This window comes from Petaurus breviceps, unplaced genomic scaffold, assembly GCF_028583685.1.
Source record: "Petaurus breviceps papuanus isolate PSGF00001 unplaced genomic scaffold, PetGlider_PUasm1.0 186, whole genome shotgun sequence".
Lineage (NCBI taxonomy): Eukaryota > Metazoa > Chordata > Mammalia > Diprotodontia > Petauridae > Petaurus > Petaurus breviceps.
The window spans coordinates 8,940,503-8,963,120 of record NW_027185798.1 but is presented as its reverse complement, the minus strand read 5'-3'; the positions used below and the strand labels follow the sequence as shown (position 1 = coordinate 8,963,120).

Sequence of the window (22,618 nt, the reverse complement as noted above, 5' to 3'; positions counted from 1 at the left end):
CACTCATCTATGCAGAAGCTCGCAGGGAAAGGATGTGTGAGTTGAAAGCCTGTGTCATGCCATGGCCCCAGCAGGAGCTTAGAGTAGGCTTAGCAAGCAGGAATAGACTTACAGATACCTCTGCTCATAAAAGATCTGCTTGGACCTTCTCGTACCTGGAAGAACAAATTCCACATTAGGAGCTGGGAAGGTGCCTCTGGATCTGGTGGTGAGGGTTGGCCTGGCCTGGGGGAGCTGCCCCTCAGGAGTAGGCTCTAGGGCAGGACATGGGTCAGAGGGATCCGGACTGGACATGTGAGGTAGAACAGTGGTCCTTAGGACAAAGACCCCAAAGAGTGCGTCCTCAAGGCACTGAGTGGGGAGAATCTAGAACCAAGTGTCCTGGGTTCAAAACCTGAGTTTGCTACTTACCAGTCCTTTCATTTCTTTGGGACTCAGTTTTCTATTTTGCTAAATGAAGGGGTTGGACTGGATGGCCTCTATAATCTCTTCCCACTCCATTCGATGGAAAGGATGAGAACTTTAGTCAAGGTCACTGAGTCCGACCCAGTATGGTACCTGGTACACAGGAAGCTTTTAATAATTGCTTGATTCACTTCCTGGTTCTCCCTATCATTCTATAGGAGAGAAAGCTGGAGCCCAGAGCAGACAGTGAAGATTACAAGGTCCCAGAATCTGAGAGTTGGAAGGGACCTCAGCGGCTATCCAATTCAATTCATCCCCCACAAGGAATCCCCAGCATAACATGTCATGTGGTCATCAGCCTCTGCTGGAAGAAAAGTCTAGCCTTGGAGCTGGAAGGGACCTTAGAGGCAGCTGGGGGTGCAGTGGACAGAGCGATGGGCCTGAAGTCAGGAAGACCTGAGTTCAAACCCAGCCTCAAGTATTTACTAACTTGGGTGACCCTGGGCAAACCAGCTAGCCTCTGTTCGCCTCAGTTTCCTCATCTGTAAAATGGGGATAGTGACAGCACCTACGTCCCAGGGTTATGAAGATCAAATGAGAGAATATATATGATAACCATAATAATTATTGTTATTAGTCCGGGCCAGAGGAGCTCCACTTCTCCCTCATGCTCCCTGCAGAGCCTATTGTTCCACTGGGGAGGATCAGGGAGGAAAGGAGGCCCTCCTTCGTTCCCTTTAAGGGCACAGTAGCAGAGCAGGTTTGTCCAGGGGCTGACGGGCAGGGATAGAGAGCTAGGACCTGAGTAGGGGGAGCCTGGGGGACTTGGATGCCTTACCTAAGCGGGGGCACCACACGCACATGCCCACCACAGCCCCGAGCAGCAGAAGGGTGGCTCCCGCCCCGAGCAGCTCAGCATGGTCCATGTCTCTGGGAGTCTTCTGCCTGCAATATGAACCCAGAAGACTCGGTGACCTGAGGAGGGGAAGGAGCCCCCTGCTCTCTTCCTGGGGCTGGGGAGGGCCTTCAAGGCTCTAGGAAACCTTCTCCTGGGATTCCCATGCTCTCCTCCAAAATGCCATAGAAGCTCCTCTGATTCTCTGGCTTTCCAGACTGTCTATCTCTATGAATAGTTCTGTAAGAGAGAGCCAGGTTCGTCCTGCTTCTGATACAACCTGGCTATGTCACCCTGGGCAAATCACTGTTCCAGGCAATTCTGATGTTCTAAGCTGAAGATATCAGGGGGTCACAGGTCGAGAGCTGAAAGGACCAACTTCCACATTTTACAGCTGAGGAAACTGAGGCCTGGAAAGGTGAAGTGTCAGGATCATGGGATCATACATAGGCTCTGAAGGAAAGGTCTTCAGAGGCTTCTATTCAATCCCCCTTCATTCTACAGATGAAGAAATTGAGGTCCGGGTTAAGCAACTCTCCAATTTGAAACAAGATGCTGACCTGCGTTGGTGGAGGGGGTTTCTTTGCAGGGAGTTCCCTATTCCAAAGAAATCCTAAGTTTGGACCAAACAATTAAAAATTTTTTTTCTCTTGTAATGGTTTAGTCAGGGGTGTGTGTCCCCAAAGAGAGCTTGGAAGACAAGTAGCAGGTCATGGGGTCACAGGAGCACCTCTTCTCCTATCTCCTCCAGCTTCTTCTGTTCTCTCTCTGCTCATTCCTTTGCCAACTATATATAAACACACATACACACATATATATGTGTGTGTATGTACACATCTGCAATACATATATACACACACACATATATACATATATATGTATATATATATATATATCCTGTTATAGTCACTGTCACCTCTCCACCAATGATGAACAAACCAACATTCCTAGCCATGCGCTTTCTCTTGAGCTCCAGACCCCAACAATTAAATAGCAGCATGGTGTAGGTAGAGGGCTGACTGCCTGGAGTAATGGAGGCCTGGGCTCAGATCCTGCCATTTATTGGTATATAAAATAGTACCCATTGTTGTGAGTATCATTGTAAACCTCTCTGCTGACCTCCATTGTTGAATCTCCAACTGCCTATTAGACAGCCATCTTTAACTGGATGTCTCATAGACATCTTAAACTCAACATGCCCCCAGCTGAACTCCTTATCTTTCTTCTCAAAACCCTCTTCCTTCCTAATTTCTCTATTACCCTCAAGGGTACCACCATCTTCCTAGTTCCTTAGGCTCCCAATGTAGGTTGTCAGCCTGGGTTCCTCACTATCTTTCACACTCCTGCATCCAATTTATTGTTACGCCTTGTCAATTTCACCTCTGTAGCATTTCTTGTCCATTTCACCTCTGCAGCATCTCTCCAATACACCCCCTTCTCTCTTCTGACACTGCCCCCCATCCTGGTCCAGTCCCTCATCTCCTCGTGCCTAGATTACTGCAATAGCTGCTGCTGCTGGTGTGTGTGTGTGTGTGTGTGTGTGTGTGTGTGTGTGTGTGTGTGTCTGCCTGTCTCAGGTCTCCCCCTCATTCCAATCCATCTTCCACTCAGCTGCCAAATTAATCTTACCAAATCTCAGGTCCAAACATGCCACGTATCTACTCAATAAATTCCAGTGGCTCCCTATTACTTTTAGGATCAAATACAAAAGTCACACTTTTCCAATCATCCTCCATCTTATACCCCACTGCATACTCTTTAACCCAGTGACACTGGCCTTCTGTTCCTTAAACAAGACCCTCCATCTCTCGACTTTACATTTTCTCTGGCTGTCCTCCATGCCTGAAAGTCTCTCCTTTCTCCTCTCCACCTCCTGGCTTATTTCAAGTCTCAGCTAAGATCTCACCTTCTACAAGAAGCCTTTCCCCATCCCCTGCTTCATGGTAGGGTCTCCCCTCCGCTGATTATCTCTAATTTATCCTGTCTCTAGCTGGTTTATACATAGCTGTTTGCCCGTTGTCTCCTCTATTAGACTGTAAGCTCTTTGAGGGCAGGGACTGTCTTTTGCCTTTCTTTGTATACTCATCTCTTATCTCAGTGCGTGGCACACAATAGATGCTTAGTAAATGTTTACTGACTAATTGACTCTAAATGTCAAGTATTATGATCACAGGATACCTCTGCCTGGATATCTACTGTATATGCATATGTTACATCCCAAACCAACTTTGCCACTTTTCTTCCCCAAACTTGTCTCTCTTTCTGCCTTCTCTGTTTCTGTTCCTTTTTTCATAATACTTCCCTGCACTTGTTGCCTAGCCAAACTGACTTTTTGCTGCTCCATTTCCTACTTCTGTGCCTTTGCTCTGGCCATCCCCTGTGCCTGGAAGGCACTTCCTGGTCAAGTTTGCCTCTTAGAGACATTTGTTTCCTTTGAAGCCCTGCTCCCACAGCACTTTCTCCAAGGAGTCTTTTCTTAGCACCTTCCCCATCTCCAACATGTTAGGATGTAAGCTTCCTAAGGGCAAGAACTGTTTCATTTTTATATCTTGAGCATCTATCGCAATGCTAGGTTTAATAAATGCTCACTAATTGACTGACTTACTGATTCGTCTCTCATGTTCAAAACCTTGATGTTCTTTCAGGCTCTTCCCCCTCCCTCTTCCCTCACAAATAATTAGTTGACAACTGTAGATGAGTCTACCATCTCCACCATTCCATCTTTCCTTCTCTGTTCCCTCCCCACCTCCCCACTGACAACCTTTATTATATCCTTCTTGACAGACTTCTGCAGAAGTCTTCTATCTACAAAGAAAAATGAAACAGTCCCTGCCCTCAGGGAGCTTACCTTCTTTTTTTTTTTTGAGGGGGGAGCGCAGGGAAATTGGGGTTAAGTGACTTGCCAAAGTCACATGGCTAGTAAGTGTGTCAAGTGTCTGAGGCCAGATTTGAACTCAGGTCCTTCTGACTCCAGGGCTGGCGCTCTATTCACTGTGCCACCTAGCCGCGTTCCCCCCTCACTCCCCCGCCCGGAGCTTACTATCTAACAGGGGCGACAACACATATATAAATTAGTATGTAGGCGCATATAATATACAAAATAAAAACATGGAAAAATGGGTTGCTGCCCCTCCCACCCCTCTCTCCCTTCCTCCGATCCAATCTCTTGCCAGACAGTTTCTTGTCCATCATTCTTACATTGAAAGCCTTTCAGTGGTGCCTTCTTGCCTCCTAAGTCCTGGTCAAACTCCCAGCCTGGCTATCAAAGCCTCCCACCATCTGTCATCGCTCTTTTGATACCGTTCCCTCCCATGCACTCTATGCTCCAGCCAAACTGAACTTCTCACTCTCTCCTGCACATATCACATGCTTTTCTCCCTTTAGCCCTTGGGTTTAATATCACCTGTGCCTCAAATGCCCCCCCATACTCTGCTCCCTTGGCATGGTGAATTCTCACCCATCCTTTAAACCCCAATTCAGATACTACCTTCTACAGGCAGTCTTCCATGATAACCCCCAGTAAGAATGACTCCATCCTATGGGTAGAAAGGGAGATATTTCCATCAATCAGAACTCACTTTCCTACCTTCCCATGTATTATTTTGTATTATAGTTAATGTGTGTGTGTGTGTGTGTGTGTGTGTGTGTGTGTGAGAGAGAGAGAGAGAGAGAGAGAGACAGAGAGAGAGAGAGAGAGAGACAGAGACAGAGACAGAGACAGAGACAGAGACAGAGACAGAGACAGAGACAGAAAGAGAGAGAGACAGAGAGCCAGACAGACAGAGAGGCAGAAAGAGATCTCTTTACTAGATTGGAAGCTCCCGGAAGGCAAGGATTAAGCTTTAGCTAAATGTGCTGTCTCCCCAATGTTCAGGGATTTGGTGTGTATGTCCTGGGTTGAACAGAACTGAAAAGCATCTAAGCAGGGGTTTGAAACATGGTTAAGATTCCCATGGGCAGAGTGGGGAGGCACGAAAAATGCTCTGGAGTTGGAAGGGAGGGACCTCAGAGGCTGTCTAGTCTAACTCTTCATTTATAGATGGGCAAACTCAGGCCCAGGGAGATGAATAGACTTGCCCAACATCATACAGCCAGTAAGTATCAGGAGTGGGATTTGAAATCATATCTTCTGACTCTGAAATCGAGGCTCTTCCATTTCACTCTAGTAATGATAAATGAGACTAGAAAGATAGCTTAGAACCAGTTTATGAGGAGCCTTGAACACCTGACTAAGGAGTTTGGAAAGATTTGGCCACTTCTCAGAAGATGATCAAGAAATGTATTGAGCACATTGGGGGTGAGGGAGTAAAGAAGGGGGCTTGTCTGTTCTGGGCCAAAAGAACAGAGCAGGCTCAGGGACACACTCAGAAATCCCTCCTTTTCATATTCTACCAAATCAGCAGATCATTTGAACTGGTCGCAGTTGTTCTTTTAAAATTTAACATCTTAATGCTGCAGCTTGCTGTCCACCCCTAGACAGAAAGGGGATGGTCTCCAGTGGGCACAGAAAGGGGCAAACCTTTTTTGGACATAGCTCATGAGGGAGTTTGTTTGACTTGACTCAATAGCATATTTGATACAGAGGATTTCTTTTTTTCTTTTTCCACTGGAGGAGAAGTGGGAAGAGGAGAAAATCAATTTTTGTTCATTGAAACAATAAAATAAAAATTTAAAAATAACACTTGGGATTTAAAAAAAATCTTGAAAATAAATCTAAGTCCTACTAGGTTCTGCCTTATCAATTTCATTAACTTTGAAGGTTATCAGTCATTCACACTTTGGTTTGAATTTTAAAAATTAGATCAGTCAGCTGAGGGGATGGGAGTGATTTGGGGATAGTCTAAGGAGAGGGTCAGAGAGGACAGCAGGAGGACCTTGGGTTGCCAGGTAGTGAGAGAGAGAAGTGGGAAAGAGTCAAGACAAATTATCATTCTTGTTCCCACATCATGCAGGTCCCTAGCTGTTTATTTACATTCTTGCCGTGACTAGGATTTCAGCGTTGGAAAGGGGCCACTCCTTTCATTCTATAGAGGTGGAACCTTAGAGAAAGACGGTGACTAGTTTCTGTACCACAAGGCTCTTTAGTTGGAGAGGCAAGTTCTATGCTTCTAGAGAGGGCACCATAAAAACACAGTAAAACCTTCCTGATTCAGATGTTCAATTTGACATTTGTGATTAGTATAGTAGGCAAGACTGATGTGTAAACCCTTTCATTGACTGATTGATTAACAATTGCTAATTAAACAGGTTGACCAGATTGCAGGAGGATTATTAATGCCATGTATTTTGTGAATTTAAGACCCTTATTCTAAGAAGGGGTCCATAGGCTTCACCAGACTGCTGCCAAAGGGGTCCAGGATACAAGAAAAAGTGCCAGGACTAATCCAAACTCCTCCTTTTATGAAAGAGGGAAATGACCCAGGACTTACAGGTGCTAAGGGGAAGAGTCAGGATTAGAACCCAGAACCCCTTACTCCATGACTTCTGGATCAATTGCTGTCTCCCATGTTGATGGTCCAGCATTTCAAAATTACCTCCCACCTCCAACTCCCAAGATCCTTTGATATCAGGAAATTAGTCTAATTAAGTGATGCTTTGGGAGGTGTTTTTGTAATTTTTGTCTTGTCTCTGGACCCCCTGCAACCCTACCCCATGGAAGGCTAGCTTCAGTCACTTCAAGAAGCAGAAAAAGCTCACATAGACTTTTTTTACTGGTTGCTTGTCTTGTTTCAGGGTGCCTTCAATTGGGCATCTAAGTGAGGCCAAGAACCACTTTCCAGGGCCATCAAGGGATCTCCTTTCTCCATCCCCAGAAACAAATGAAGCCATCATAACCCAGGAACCTCCAGCTGACAACCTAGCCCCCTCTCAGAAATTTGAAAGTGGGGATACAACCTGGGGCCCTCTTAAAATGGGCAGGCATCAACTGATCGATAAAATCTACTCAGGCTGGGAGTAGAGTTAGTGGTTGATGCCTCCCTTTGGAGGGCAGAGAGGTACTTGATCATGGGTGGGGTCAATGAGGCCAACGCAAACTAAATCAAAACAATGACCCATGTAATGCGCTTGAAGCCATTTCTCATCTACATACCACATACTTTCAAGGTAGCCAGGGCAGGTATTATTAATCTTTTCACAGAAGTGACTTACCCAAGATTGCACATATCCAAAATGAGAAGCCGAGGGAGGGCAGACATTTTGTTGCTTGTAACAAAGTTGGCCAAAATTCACCAGCCCACCCAATCCCTTACAGTCTTGTAAAGTAAAGCCCTTAGGCTGATGAGTATAGATCACAATTGGTATAATGGGAGCAAAATGGAGTTGAAAGGAATTTCTACTTTCAGATTTAAAGAGTGAATTCAAGTGCCCTGAGACAGAGAAAAAAGTTCAAAAGATGTAAACTACTAGTTTATGACTACTTGTTGTTTTCTTCTCCAGCTCATCTTACAGATGAGGAAACTGAGGCAAAGAGGGTTAAATAATGGCTCAACTAGGGGTCACATAACTGGAGAAGGGCCAATGCCCCAATTTTTAAAGAGAGGAAAAGAGCAGAAACTGCAGGCTACAACCCAGTGAATTTAACATTGATTCCAGGAAAAAAGAAATCTTCAGATATTTTAAAAGGGATGTGAGCATTTAGAAAGGGAACTAGCAGTCATCAAAAGTCGGCATTGCTTCATGAAGGACAAGGCACACAAAACTATCACACTTCCTTTCTGAAGAGAGTAACCAGACTGAAAATGGAGGCTTCCTGGCTATCAGACAGAAGGCTAAGCTAGAAGGCAGGAAGATACAGGCTCACATCCCACCTCTGACACCTGAAAAAGAAAACTAACTTCTATGTGCCTTGGCAAAAGTCTGAGTCTATGACTTGAGTTAATAGAGCAGAGTTCCACACTGGGAGTGCTTCACACTGAAGAATCAGATCCCTCACAAATTTGCAGTTTGTAAATTGAGGGTAGCCAAGGGAACCCCCTGATCTCTTGGACTGGGGCACTTTCCATGGATCTGAGCCTACATCCTGGCCCTTTCTGGTGGAAGCCATGCTTTTGTGAGGGAAACTACAGATTGCTTGAGCAGAAGGAGATATTAGATGAAGAATTTGGGAAAGAGATCATAAACCTAGTAAAGGAGGAAGATCTTGTAGTAACGTTGGTGCTAAGTGGTGGATAAATTTGTGATTTCCCTTAAATGATCATTTCATTCTCCAAAAAGGAGAAGGAATAACAAAAGGAAACCCAACCTGGAAACTACTCTGACTCACAAGAGAGTTTGTTACTGAAGTGGGGAAAGGAAGCATATAAGCATATAAAAGTATGTAAGTAACTTATTAAGTACCTGCTATGTGCTAGAACTGTGCTAAGAGCTTGACAAAGATCTCATTTGATCCTTACAACAATACCTGGGAGGTAGGTGTTATTATGATTCCATTTTACAGTTGAGGAAATGGAAGCAAACAGGGGCAAAGTGACTTGCCTAGGGTCACACAGCTAGGAAGTATCTGAGGTTGCATTTGAACTCAAATCTTGTTGACCCCCAAGCTCAGTGGTCTATCTACTGAGCCGCAGAGCTGTCTAATAGAAATGATTCCCGATTGAGGAGAAGGGGCCAAGAAAAGCTGGGCACACCTTCCAGATTTAGATTGAGCCCCAAGGATTCAGAGAGAGGATAGTTAAGGGCTCTTGTTGGACAAGGGGAGCCGACCCCAGAAGCAGCAAAGCTGGGATTCAAATTCAGGCTGACTCCAAAAGGAGTGATTTTTCTACCACATCACTAACTATGTGGCCCTGGTCAAGCAACCTCCTCTTTTTGGGCCTCAGTTAACTTTTCTGTAAAATAAAAGGATTGGACTTGATGGTCCCTAAGGACCCTTCCAGCTCTAAACCTGATAATTCTATTACAGAGGACTGATAGACCAGGGCAAGGCTGTAGATTTACCAGTCAGAAGCAGCTGGTGGCACAGTAAACAGAGCCATGGGCCTAGAGTCAGGAAGAACTGAGTTCAAATATGACCTCAGACTTAATAACTGTGTGACTCGGTGCAAATCACTTGACTTCTGTCTACCTTGGTTTCCTCAACTTTAAATGGAGACATTAGCACCTGCTTCCCAGGGTTGTTTTGAGATCAAATGAGATATTCACAAAGTGCTTAGTGCACACAGTACCTGGCACATAGTAGGGGCATTTAATAAATATGCTTGTTTCTTCCTTTCATACCCTGAAGTGCTCATCTGGCTATTATGACTTGAATGTCTTGAGGGCATCATCCTCAAGCCTGTAAGGCCCCTTTTGTTCTAGATCCTATCAACACAAAGGAACAGACCCTAAGAGTGGAAATGCGGGCAACAGGAGGTGAGAGTTTTGTGGAAAAGGGAGCCTTCTTTTCTGGTTTTTCTATTTCAATTCTCAGTGTTGGGCACACTATGTGGTGCCTAGTAAGGGCCTAATCAATGTTTTCCAGTTCCACTCATTTAAATATACAGGTGGCCTCCTAGCTTGCTGGCTGAGAAAAAGCCTGTGCCCTTCTTCCCCAGCCAGCACTGGGTTAGGTGCTCCCACAGAGCACCCAAAGATTCCTGGCATCTCCCCTTCTCTTGAATCCCTTGCAAGAGGTGAGTGAGTCAGAAGGTGGCATTCCAGGATGCACAGTCTTTTCCAACTAACGTGACATCTGGGAGGGCTGAGTAACTCATGGAAGAACATTAAACTCAGCCTGTATATTTTTTCCAAGTTAAATTTAGACTAAAAAAAATAGTTTTTGTTACACTGCCTGCCCTCTTACTCATCTTTGTGTGTTCCACAGAAGGAGCTTAATAAATGTCTGGTCACTAATGAATAGATGTTGTGGGGGGAGGAATAGGTTTTTCTAGCACTTTGAAGGAAAGGCGGGGGAGAAGGGAAGGCTGTGGAGACTGTAATGACCCAAGAGTGTAGACCTAATGTTGGAAGGGAGCTCATAGGCCATCTCATCTGAGCTGTCCTTTGGCAGAGGAGAAAACTGAGGCCTGTGAACTTACCCAAGGTTACATAGGTAAAAAGTAACAGAGTCAGGATTTGAACCCAGGTCCCCGGATCCCAAATCAATTGATCAACACTATGCCTTGTTGCCTCTTCTAGCTGTTTCATATTTACCATGTCTAATCATTTTGTGTTTGCTTCCTCTCCTCTCCTCTTTCCTCCTCACCCCTCCCCTCCTCTGTTCTCCTCTCTTCTCTATTCCTGTTTCTTCCTCTCTTCTCTCTCCCTTCTCTCTTCTCCTTCCCTCTCGCTCTTCCTCCCTTTTCCTCTCACCCTTCCTTCTCTCCCTCCTTGCTCCCTCCCTGCTCTCTCTCTGTCTCTGTCTCTGTCTCTCTCTCTGCCCTCCCCCCTGCCCTGCCTGTCTCTGCCTCATTATCTCTTCCATCTCCCTCCTCTGCCTCCCTCCTTGGAGGAAGAAACAAAACCCCAGAAAAGAAAAATGTCTTGTCCAAAGTTACACAGCAAATTAGTAGTACAACCATGACTCAAACCCAAGCCTCCGACCTGCTGGCGTAGTACCCACGACTGCCCTGTGCCACTCTGCAATGTCACACACAACTCTCAGAAAACCCTATCAGCTAGGGAGACCAAAATCGAGGCTGGTGCCAGTGTGGGGAGGGGATTGGGAGGGGAAAGAAGAGGGGATAGATTCCTAGTCCATTTCCTACATCTGTCCTCTTTCTTCTCTTAACTCATTTTCCCCAGCCTGTCTTTTCTTTTCTCTCTCTTTCTAGCTATTTCCACAAGGCACTGTTGACCGAACGCGCTTAAATCTAGACCCTGTTACAAAAGGGTTGATACATAAGTAACCAGAAAAGGAAGCGATGCTGAGAGTCTGGTTTCTTCTTCAGTCCTCACTTAGAGGTCATGGAAGATACAGCAAGTAGAGTCTACCTACATTTTAGCAAAGCATTTTATCAAGTCTTTCTAGCCTTGTGGGAAAGATGGAGACATGGATGTGTCTGCTCCATGGAGGATGGGCCGACAGTAGTATGACTTAGGTGGATTTTAAACCAGGTGAATGAGCACTCACAGAATGTTGTTCACTGATGGTGCCTGTTTGCCCACAGCCTCTCCAGCAATTGTCATTTCTCTTTTTTGTCATATTTATCAATCTGACAAGAACGTTAGTAGAGGTAAAACCTCAGAACTGCTTTAAATTGTGTTTTTCTAATTATCAATTATATTTTCCTTATCTGTTTATTGGCTCCATACTCTCTGCTCAGGTCTGCCCTATCCTTGGAAAACTTCTGTTCACTCTGCTATTTCATCATGCTACCATCTTGTATCTCTCTGCCCTCTCACTGCTGGGTCAATAGAAAGATTAGCCCACCTTGGCTGCTTACACTTCCTAACTTGTCTCTTGACCATATGTCACAAAGTTGTTGTAAAGATCGGATGAGATAATATACATAAAGCACTTTACATGTTACAGAGATGGCTAGCTGCTATAATTAATGTCATTATAATTCATAATTAACAATATTATTTAATATAACATGTAAATACCAATAAATAAGAAATAATATCTATAAAATAAAAATGTGTCGCATTTATAAAATGCCCAGGGAAGGCAGCCTGGACTGTTTTCATTCTTCATGTCTAGCTTAACCCTTCCAACATCACACAGACACAAGGTGGTCACTACCTTGCTGACACCTCTTTTTGGGGAGAGAGAGAAGCCCATGTGGCCAGTGAACAAATGGAACTTGTTTACAAAAAGCTGGTTCTCTCCGCTCTGCCCCTTCCAATTGTGACTCGTAGGGCCCCTTAAACTATGGCTGCCTCCATTCTTCTCAGAGTATCTGGTTTGTGGTTTGTAAGGTCTTTCTTATGATGCACACAAGCCTGTGTTTGCTTCTTAGAATTTCAAAGCCATTACCAACCTTCCTCCCTGGGGAATGCAACAGACTTGCTTTTGCTAGAGAATCTCTCCGTGCATAGACATTTGTACATAACTCTATCAATAATTAAAGCCTTTTCCTCCTTGTTAGGGTCTTTATTCTCCCTCCCCTGTAGAATCTAGCTTCCAACCTCATCACTCAACTGAAAGTGGCCTCTCCAAAATTCCCATTGACCTCTTCACGGCTGACTCTAGCGGCTTTTTCTCCACCCTCAATTGCCTGGACGTCTCAGGATTTGCCACTGTTGGTCCTTCTGGGCACTCTCTCCTCACTGGTTGTGCATGACACTGCTCTTTCCTGGTTTTCCTCTTACGTGTCTGACCATTTTGCTCTTTCTTTACCCATTTCACTCCTACTACATATGAGTGTCTCCCAAAGCTCTGTCCTGGGCCCTCTTTTCTTTATTTTTTTTTCTCCACACTCTCTTGCTTGGTGATCAATTATTATCTCTCTTGTAAATTAGAAATTAGAAATCTGTCTTGTTCAATTATTATCTTTGTGCAACGATTCCCAGATCTGTGCAACCAGCCCTAGCCTTCTGCTGAACTACACAATCATTCAGTTTTGGGATTGCTCAAATAAGATGTTATGTAGGCCTTGTAAATTCAGGATGTCCATAACAGAGCTTGTCATTTCTGCCCCTCCCTCCAGTTCTTCCGCCCTCCCAAAACTTCCTATTTCTAGTGTTTCCCTGTCTTCCCAGTGGGCCAGCTTCCCTTGTCCCTGCCTTCTCACTTGCCCCAACAATCCAATCTGTTGTCAAATCTCTTGTTTCTTTCCCTCTTCTCTGAATGCATACGACTACAACCCCACCTTAGGCCCCCATCACCTCTTGCTTGGACTACTGGAATAAACTTCTGATTGGTCATCGCATCTCAAGTCTCTCCCCACTCTAATCCATATTCCATTTGGCTCCACGATGGTTTTCCTAAAATGCTAGTGTGACCAGGCCACCCCCCAGCTCAGTGAGCCCAGTGGCCCCCTACTAGAATCTGTTAGGAATGAAAAGCTCTCCATGCCTTTGTCCCTTCCTATCTTTCTAACTTCCATATACTCTAACATGTAGCTCAGGGTAGAGAATCTGAGGCCTTTAGGCCTCATATAGCCTTCTAGGTCCTCAAGTGCAGCCCTTCGAGTCAGAGGGCTGCACTTGAAGACCTAGAGGGCCACATGTGACCTCGAGGCCTCAGGCTTCCCACCCCTGAATTCTAGCTAAACTGGTCTGGTGGTTCCTCTAACCCAGCACTCATCTCCCATCTCCATGCCTTTGTATTGGCTGTCCCCCATGCCTGGAAGTCTCTGCCTGCATTTCCACCTCTTAATTTCCCCATCTTCCTTCAACACTCAGTTCCTGAAGAAGGCCTTCCTATCTATCCCTGTACAGCTACTTTTCCTTTCCCTTCCAAAATGCCTTCGGCCTACTCATTTATCTAGTTATTTACATGCTGTTGTCCCACGGAGCCTCCACGCCATCCTTGTCCCATAGCTCAGGCTAATGTAAGCTTCTTGAGGGCAGGACCTGCTGTTTTGCCTTCTGTGTATCTCCAAAGCCCGGCCCACAGTAAGATGTCTCCTTGGACAAGCTGAAATCTGGCTTGGTGCCTCCCCCCTCTCCCATCACTGATTCTTAACTTAGCTGACTTTACAGAAATCTTCTCTAGGCACTTCAGTCCTTGGCATGGGCTTCCTCCCTGTCCCTCTTCCTGTGGTGAAGGTTGTTACCCAATAATCCCTCATGTTGCCCAATAATCACTCATTTGGAGAGGCCTCGGCTGCCCAATGTAGGAACTCATGCAGAGAGAGCCCTCAGATGCAGGGCAGGGTGCAGGCAATAATGAGGCCTCTGTGTGAAGTACCCCCTGGAGTGAATTTGGGGATTTACAAATTCTCTAGAGAAGGAGACCTATGCAAAACAGGAAGCATCCAGAACAGAGGTGACAGAGCCTCTCTCCTTGAGATTGGGGCGGGGGATGGCAGGACTTAGAGGGAAGGTTTCTGTCTGAATCATGAGGAAGAGGAGGGAATCTGGAATCCCACACCCTGGAAGCCCTGGGTGCAGAGGATGCCCATCCCCAGGAGGGTGGGGGTAGGGAGAAAAAGGCCCGAGGAAGACACCAGGCAAGGCGAGAAGGTGGGCCTCGCTTTGTCAGTTCCCCTGGGGAGCCAAAATAGCAGAGAGGGAAGTGAGCAGTTTTTGTATGAGCTAAGTTGACAGAGAGAACAAGAAAGCCCAGGGTGGAACAGGCTGGAGGCAGGGCAGGGCTCAGCCCACAGCTTGGGGAAGGGCCATGGGGACGGTCTCTTAGCCAACACCTGCATCAGCTTGGCCTTCTGGAGTCATATAAGCCGCCCAATGCCGAATGCTCCACGTGTCAGAGCAAGAAGGGCTCCATCTACTTCAAATACGTCATTTTACATAGAGGGAAACCGAGGACCAGATAAGGAAAGTGACTTATCCAAGATCATCCAAGTAGAAATAGGACCCCAGTCCAATATTTTTTCTACTATATAATGCTAGCTCCAAATTTGTTTCTTTTAAATATCACATCCTTAAAATAGAGTTGTCCCCCCACCCCACAGGTCCCAGAGAAAGCTTCCAAGATAGTGATTCTACTCCACTGGGCTTACAAATGGCTGTGGCAAGCTCCCCTCCCATGGTCTCATGGGCAGTCCCACTGGTCTAAGGCCTGGGATCCATAAACTTGCTTATTTCAATAAATATTGATTTCTTTTGTTAGCCTATGTATTTTATACATTTGAAAGAACATAATTCTGAGAAGGGGTCCACAGTCCCCTCAAAGCGAAGAATACCTGCACTCGTGGGTCTGTGTGGTCTGTGGCTGGGATGACGCACTCAACCCTACAGAATCGTCAGTCCAAACACAGCCAGGCATGGGGCAGAGTAACAGGAGCTGTATAAAGGAGGCCTGGGAAGCCAAGGGGGTCTTAAGGGTCACTCCTTACTCCCCACTGATCCTTATCCTGAAACTCCTGAAAAGTAGCTCACACTCTCCCTCACATCAGAAGCAGGACTTCTTCCCAGACAGAGAAAGTTGGGACCCCCTCTTTGGAGCCTCCACACCATCCCATCACCCCAGTCTGGACACTCAATCAATAAATATTAATTAGATGCCAGTTGTCTGCTAAGCACTATACTAAGTGCTGGGAATACAGAAAGGGGTAAAAGACTGTCCCCTCCCTAAAGGAGCTTACAATCTAAGGGGGGATATGACAAACAAATATATACAGTCAAGTTGAATACAGGGTAAATAGGAAGTAATTAACTGGGGAAGGTGCTAGAGTGAGCAGGGGTTGGGAAAGACTTTCCGGAGGAGATGGGATTTCAGCAGAGGGAGGGCATTCCAGGCATGAGGGAAGGCCAGGAGCCAAGGGATGGGGAACAGTCAGGAGGCCAGTCACCAGATCCAAGAGCGTGTGTTGGGGAGCAAGATGTAGAAGGCTGGAGAGGTAGCACGGGGCTGGGTCCTGAAGGGCTTTGAATATCAAACAGGGCAGTTTGTGTTTGAGACAGGCAGGCAGGCAGCCCCTACAGCTGTTGGCCTAGTCCAGGCAGAAGGCCACGAGGGTCTGCACCAGAGGGGAGATACTACAAAGGGGACTCGCCAGGCCTTGGCCACAGCTTGGATGTGGCTGGTGGGGAGACAGTGGAGAGCCCAGGGTACCTCCAAGGTTGTGAGCCTGGGCCCAGGAGGATAGTGTTGCCCTCTGCAGTAATAGGGAAGGTAGGAGGAGGGAGGGTTTGGGGGAAAGATCATGAGATCTGTGTTGGATGTGGTGAGTTTAAAATGTCAACTAGACATCCAGTTACAGAGTCTGAAGATGCAAGATTGGGGTTCAGCAGAGAGATAGATTGGGACAGGAAAGGCAGAAATGAGAATGACTGAAGGCTCGCTGACTACCTCTGTGGGCTTTACTAGAGAGAGTGAGTCATGGATTGGCCAGTAGTGGGGCCTTCTTCAAAGCCCTTCATGACCCAGCCCTCTTCTACCTTAGCCCTTGCTGTCTGACACACACTCTGAGATCCAGGGACTCTGGCCTCCTGGCTGTTTCACAGAAAAGACCCTTCATCTCTTGGCTCCTTCATCTTTTGGTGTTTTCTGACTCCCTCTCCCCCCCGCCAGAGCCCCCTCTCCACCCCGAAATGTTCTCCTTCCTCCCATCTGCCTGCAGCCCTCCCTGGCTTCCTGTTAGTCCTGGCTAAAATTCACCTTCTCCAGGAAGCCTTCCCCAACCCCTCTTAATGCTTTTAAAAAAAAGTGCCTTCTCTCTATTAATTATCATTAATAATGATTAATTATCACTAATTTTATCACCTCTTTAATCCTGTGTGCTTTTAAAAAAAACATAGCTTTCTTTTCTTCAATCCTATATATAGCTGTATATTTGTTTCTGTGTTGTCTCCCCCATTAGACTGTAAGCTCTCTGAGGGCAGGGACTGTCATTTGCCTCTTTTTGTATCCCCTGCCCTTGGCACAGTGCCTGGCATACAGCAAGCACTTAATAAATGTCGATTGATTGATTCAAACCAGGTGTTGTGGCATCATTTCATACATTCATGTAGTTTTCAATACTTTGGTGATTCAAGCGCCTATACTTTCATCAGTGTGAATACTAACTCCCTTCAGAGTGTAGGTTGCATTCTCTTCTACAGCTAAGATAGTGCTTTGGTTACTCTGGCCTCTGCAGGTCAGCAGTTAGGAGATTCTCGGCCTCTGTCTGGGCTGGACTTCAGCTGGCCAAGCCTGAACTCTAGACCTCTAGACTTATGGGGTTTGACAAAGCTGCAGAGAACCCTCTAGGGTACATGTGTGACCCTCTAGGTCCTCAGGGGCAGCCTTGAGGCCACGTGTGACCCTCTAGGCCCTCAAGTGTGATTGCCGGCCCACCCCTGTATTTAGACAATCAACAAACAATAAATCATACCCCTATCTTTAGCACTTGCTGCGTCGCCCTGGGTTTTGAGCTGCTTCTGGCACATCCTGACTGTATCTTTCAGTACCTTTCTATGCTGCACTGGACCGTGAGTATCAGTAAACCAGCCTAACCCATCTTAGTGTCCCGGCATGCATTTCACCCAAACTCTGCCCTAAATTCTCATGACAGAGACCCAGAGAACTCCAAGGTGAGCCTCGGGGGCACATGCTAGATAAAATGGTGGAAAAGGGCAGGCGAATCTTCTCCCTGGGCGCCCCAGCTTGTAACCTCAGCCACCCTTTACCGCCCCAATCCCCTTACCATGCCTCGGCCTAATGAGGTGACAGAATCTGCCAGCCATCTCCCCAACACCTCTCTCCTCTCTATTGGCCCAGAGCCTTAGCATCCTCTCTCATTTGGGCTCTGGTAATGACCTCCTAATTGGTCTCCTTGGTTTCGCTCTTGCCTTTCTCTTCACAGCTGCCAAAATAACTTTCTTTTTAAAAATTTAATTAATTTTTTAATTTTTAGTTTACAGTATTCAGTTCTACAAGCTTTTGAGCTCCAAATTTTCTCTCCCTCTCTTTCCTCCCCCTCCCCAAGACGGCATGCAACCTGATACAGGCTTTAATGTACATCCCCATTAAATGTATTTTCAAATTTGCAAAATGACTTTCTTAAAGTGTAAATCTGACTATGTAACTACCCAGCTCAACAGACTCTGGTGGCTCCCATGGGAATACACTGTGTTTGGCACTTAAAGCCCTTTACAACCTGGCTCTAGCCTACTTGTCCAGACGTACATTCTTGAATCCCTTGCCCACAATCCATAGTCCAGCCAAGCTAGGCTCACTCACGCCCTCATCTTCTTCCTCTGAGACTTTGGCCTGGCCGTCACCATCCCTGTCATGCTTCCACCTCATCTCCGTCTCTTGGAATCTCTCATTTCCTTCAGAGTTCAGCTGGAAACACGACCTCTTACATTAGGCTTTATCTGATCTGGCTGTACGACCTTAGGCCAAATCAGGTGCCTTTCCAGGCCTTAAATTGTAGAGAAAATGCCGCCCTTCCCTGAACACACTAACATAATCCTAGATCCAGTCTCTACCCTGAGCTATGCACAAGCTGTCTTTCCTGATAGAATATAAGCCCCTTAAGGGCAGGGCCTCTTTTATTTTTGTCTTTGTACCCTCAGACCTGCACAGAGCGGGCTTTTCTCTTGATAGAAACGTAGCACTTCAGAGCTCTGACTGGCCTTGGGCACCACTGGGTACAACCCTATTCCTTTTACAGATGATAAGACTGAGGCCCATCTGGGCAAGTGATTTGCCCGAAGTTACACAGAGGGAGCGGGGCCATCCCCCTGAAACAGGGCTGCTCTACAATGGAACAATGGTGCCCAAGCCGGCTCTTCCACTCCTGTCTGCTACCCCTGGGTAGAAGCTGCTTGGCTGGGGGCTTCCTTAAAGGACAGGGCTGAGGCAGGGGTCTGGATCACTCCTGGCAGCCCTGGCACCCCAGTCTGCTAATGCCGCCCATCCCTCTCCTGCCTTTGAGAGAAGAGCAGAGCCCTGGGAAGGTCCTGCTGCTGGGGGTGAGCCTCCAGCCTCTGTGGGACCCCCTTCCTCTTCTGGGGAGCACTTACCTAGGGGCCTACCAGCTGCCTTCACTCCGGGAGGCCCATCGCTCTGGCTCCCTGCTCTCTCTGCTCTCACCGATATAGAAGGATGGCAGGCAGGCTGCTGGCTTCCTGTCACCTTCTGAATCACTCCCCTCAAACATCCGCCCCTCCACTGGACTGGCCAGCTGAGAGATGAAGGAGAGCAGAGACACAGAGACATCGGAAGGGGGAGACATTCAGAGGCCAAGAAATGTGAACGAGACCCAAAGGAGGGGAGAAGCAGAGATAAAAATAGAGTCTCTGGGGAGACAAGAGAGACCTTGGTGGGGGGGAGGGGAGACATAAACAGAAAGAGGAAGAGTTAAAAAGAGAGAGGGACGAAAACAGGAGAGACGGAGACAGAAAAATAGAAGAGAGACAGAGACAAAGATGAGAGAGAGACTGACGGGAGGGAGGAGAGGCAGGGAGAAGCTTCCATCAGTCTGATCTGCCAGGAGGCACCCAAGTGTCCTCTCTTGCTTGTCTCCCCTCTTCCTCCATTCCTGGCCTTCCGGGATGCCTCATGAGCTCTCATGGTGGGGTCTTGGCCCCCTTGTAGGCCCTGGGCCCTCAGGCTCAGAATGTTCTGTGGGAAGAGTCCTGGAGATCTGGGTTCTAGTCCTGGCCTTGACACTAAGGAATAAGCAAGTGCCTGGATGGTCAGCCTGGCCCTCAGAAATCTCATAATCTGGTCAAGAAGGGACTCGTCCAAAGAGACAGATAGCAGATCTTACGGGACAAAGCAATGGTCTGGAAGGGTGGCAATGTGGCACCTGGGGTCAGTACTCTGTGACTTCAGAGAAGGGGGAGAGATGAGGGGGGCCCTGTCTTCTCCCCTACCTACCCCAAACAAGGAGCCCTGGGCCTTGCCACCTACCCCTTTGATATACTCCGAAGACTTCTTGGGCTTCCCATGATCTCCCCTTTTGTGGCCTCCTCCCAACATGCCCCCATTGAAATGACAGCTTTCTGAGAGCAAGGCCCACCCAGCCTTTAGCAAAATCCTTGCCCCATAGTAAATCCTTAATAGCTACCTTTTCTTTTTTTTTCTTTTTTTAGAAGTTCTTTTTCTTTTGTAATTTTTTTTTCTTTTTGGAGGGGGGAAGTTAGGGCAATTGGGGTTAAGTAACTTGCCCGAGGTCACATGGCTAGTTTTGTGTTAAGTGTCTGAGACAGGATTTGAACCCAGGTCCTCCTGACTCCAGGGCTGGTGCTCTATTCACTGCACCACCTAGCTGCCCCCTGCCTTTTCTTTTTAATTATTTATTAATCAAATAGATTGTTTTTGCTAAATTATTATTTAATAGCTATGTAATTATTAATATATAATAATATAATTGTTGAAAATAAAATCGGACAATTCTTAATTATTTAATTAATGAGTATTTATTTATTTCATCTCTTTTCTACCTTTCCCCATTGGAATAAAAAACCATAAAACAAGCAAACCCTTGTGACAAATGTACTTGGTTGGGCAGGTCAGGGGCTTCTATTGTCTGTGTCCCTAAATCTCCGTCCCCTTCTAGAGCCTGTCACCTCTCTGTCTGGTGGGCAGCGTGCTTCATCCTTCATTAATAATGGAACCCAATTATTACTCATCTTACGGAGGAGGAAGTTCAGGCTGGGAGAGGAGCAGTCCAAGGTCACCCAGCCAGGATGGTCCCGGCCCTCTCCATTGCAGCTCGGTGCCTTCCCTGGGGGCCCCCAGAGCTGCCGCTTCTCCCCAGCCGTGGCCTCCCAGCAGGGAAAGGAAGGTGCCCTCCTCTGCCCAGCAGGCAGCCGCATCAGCTCAGCAAAGAGGCCCTTGGGCATGTGCTGGGGCAGGGCCAGACCTGACTAGGGCCTTCCAGGTCATCTTCCATCCCTGGAATTTTTCAGAGGCTCAGGGAGGATGACTTGCCAAGGTCACACTTACTCAACACTCGCCCCACGTTGTGAATGAGACTGGAGCAGGTCAGAGCCTCCTCACTCACACCTCGGCCTGGCTGATCATAAGGGCATCAGGTCTCCTGGAGACCCCCTTCTAGAACATTTGGCGCACAGCTGGCCCAAGCCACCCAGGAGGCCAGTCCTCTCCCCTTCTCAAGACCAGGATGCCATCTTCATGGGGCATCTAGAGGCTGACCCAGCACACAAATCAACAGAACTTCCCAGGATGAGCTTTCAGGGCTTGACCCAAATAAAACCATATGATTGACTTTCACTGCTGGGAGCTGCTATGGCTAACGGTGGGTGGAAACCACTGCCACCCAGACCTTTCCTCCCTCATTCCCAGACAGTCCTTCCGAGAGCCTCTGGCCTCTGGAGACGACTAGCTGCCTAGAGATTCGGCCAACAGGAGGAAAGTTTGTTGTCATGCCTGGGCTTTTTATTTCCATAAGAAGTGGGCTTGGGGCAGCTAGGTGGCACAGAGCACCGGCCCTGGAGTCAGGAGAACCTGGGTTCAAATTCAGCCTCAGACACTTAACACAAAACTAGCTGTGTGACCATGAGCAAGTCATTTAACCCCAATTGCCCTCCAAAAAACAAAAAAAACAAAAACAGCAAAACCTAAAAAAAAAAAAAAGTGGGCTTATCAGCAGTGATATGAACAATGACTACAAATAGCTAACATTTACATTGTACCTACTATGTGCTGGTAGCGAGTCCAGGGGCTTTACAAATATGACCTCATTTGATCCTCAAGCAACCCTGGGAGGTAGGAGTTTTTACTATCCCCATTTCACAGATAAGGAAACTGAGGCAAACTGAGGAGGTTAAGTGACTTGCCCAGGATCACTCAACCAGAAAGCATGTGAGGCTGGATCTGAATAATTATAATGATAATGATGATGGTGATTCACAATAAGAATGACAACAGTAATAATATTAATAAAAACAACATTTCTATAGTTTGGGGCCAGGCTAAGGGCCTCTCACAATTATTATCTTATTTAATCCTTACAGCAACCCTGGGAGGTAGGTGTTACTAACACCCCTATTTTACAGATGAAGAAACTGAGATAAACAAGAGGTTATAAGTGACTTGTCCAGGGTCACACAGCTAGTGTCTGAGGCTGGATTTGAACTCAGGTCTCCCTGACCCCAGGCCCAACATTCTATTCACTGCACCAAGTTGGTGCCTCAGAAAATCCTTCATTTAACAGATAAGGCAGGCCCAGATGGGAGAGACTTTCCAAGGCCACACTTGTAATAAGTGGGAAGAGAAAGGATTGGAACCCAGGTTGTCCGAGTCAAATTGTGCCCTGACATCTCCTATCCTCTCCACTCGACTGAGGCTCAAATTCCAAACACTCACTCACAAGGGGGTTAGCCCAGGGCGAACTTCCGTTTGCTGGGACAGCTGGTCACTGGTGTGGGCTCAAAAAGGAAAGAGAAAAGCAGAAGAAAGAGGGCAGGAAACCAGGCTCAGACCTGCCGAGTAGAAGGTGAGCAGAGGCTCATGGGCCCTGCCACGGGCATCGCCAGGCAGCCACCATCGCCATGGCTGCTGGGGAAAGAGGAGAGGGGTCCAGAAGGAAGGCGCCCCCTTCATGTCATGAACTTAACAAGCACCAACAAACTTGGACATTTCTTTATAAAAGCACAGAAAAGAGAATTTGTATATGGAACTGAAGTAGATATGGTTCTTAAAGTACATGTGAAATTTAGAGCAGTAGTAACAACATTGCCCTCTGTTCCCTGTTGTCTTGTGCTCCCTTTGCTTCAGTAAATTTGTTGTTGCATGACAGTCCTTCCTTCCTCCCTTCCTCCCTTCCTTCCTTTCTTCCTTCCTTCATCCCTCCCTTCCCTCCCTCCCTT

General features: G+C 46.8%; 1 protein-coding gene across 1 annotated transcript in view; it reads right to left on the bottom strand.

Moving 5' to 3' along the window:
- LAT2 (linker for activation of T cells family member 2) overlaps positions 1-19,039 on the bottom strand; it is a 42,719-nt gene extending 23,680 nt beyond the window's left edge. Inside the window, 3 exon segments of the mRNA XM_069089147.1 lie at positions 119-155; positions 1,244-1,350; positions 18,803-19,039. Of these exon segments, the coding sequence (XP_068945248.1) occupies positions 119-155; positions 1,244-1,350; positions 18,803-19,014 (356 nt within the window). The 5' untranslated portion in view covers positions 19,015-19,039.
- Positions 19,040-22,618: the final 3,579 nt, after the last annotated feature.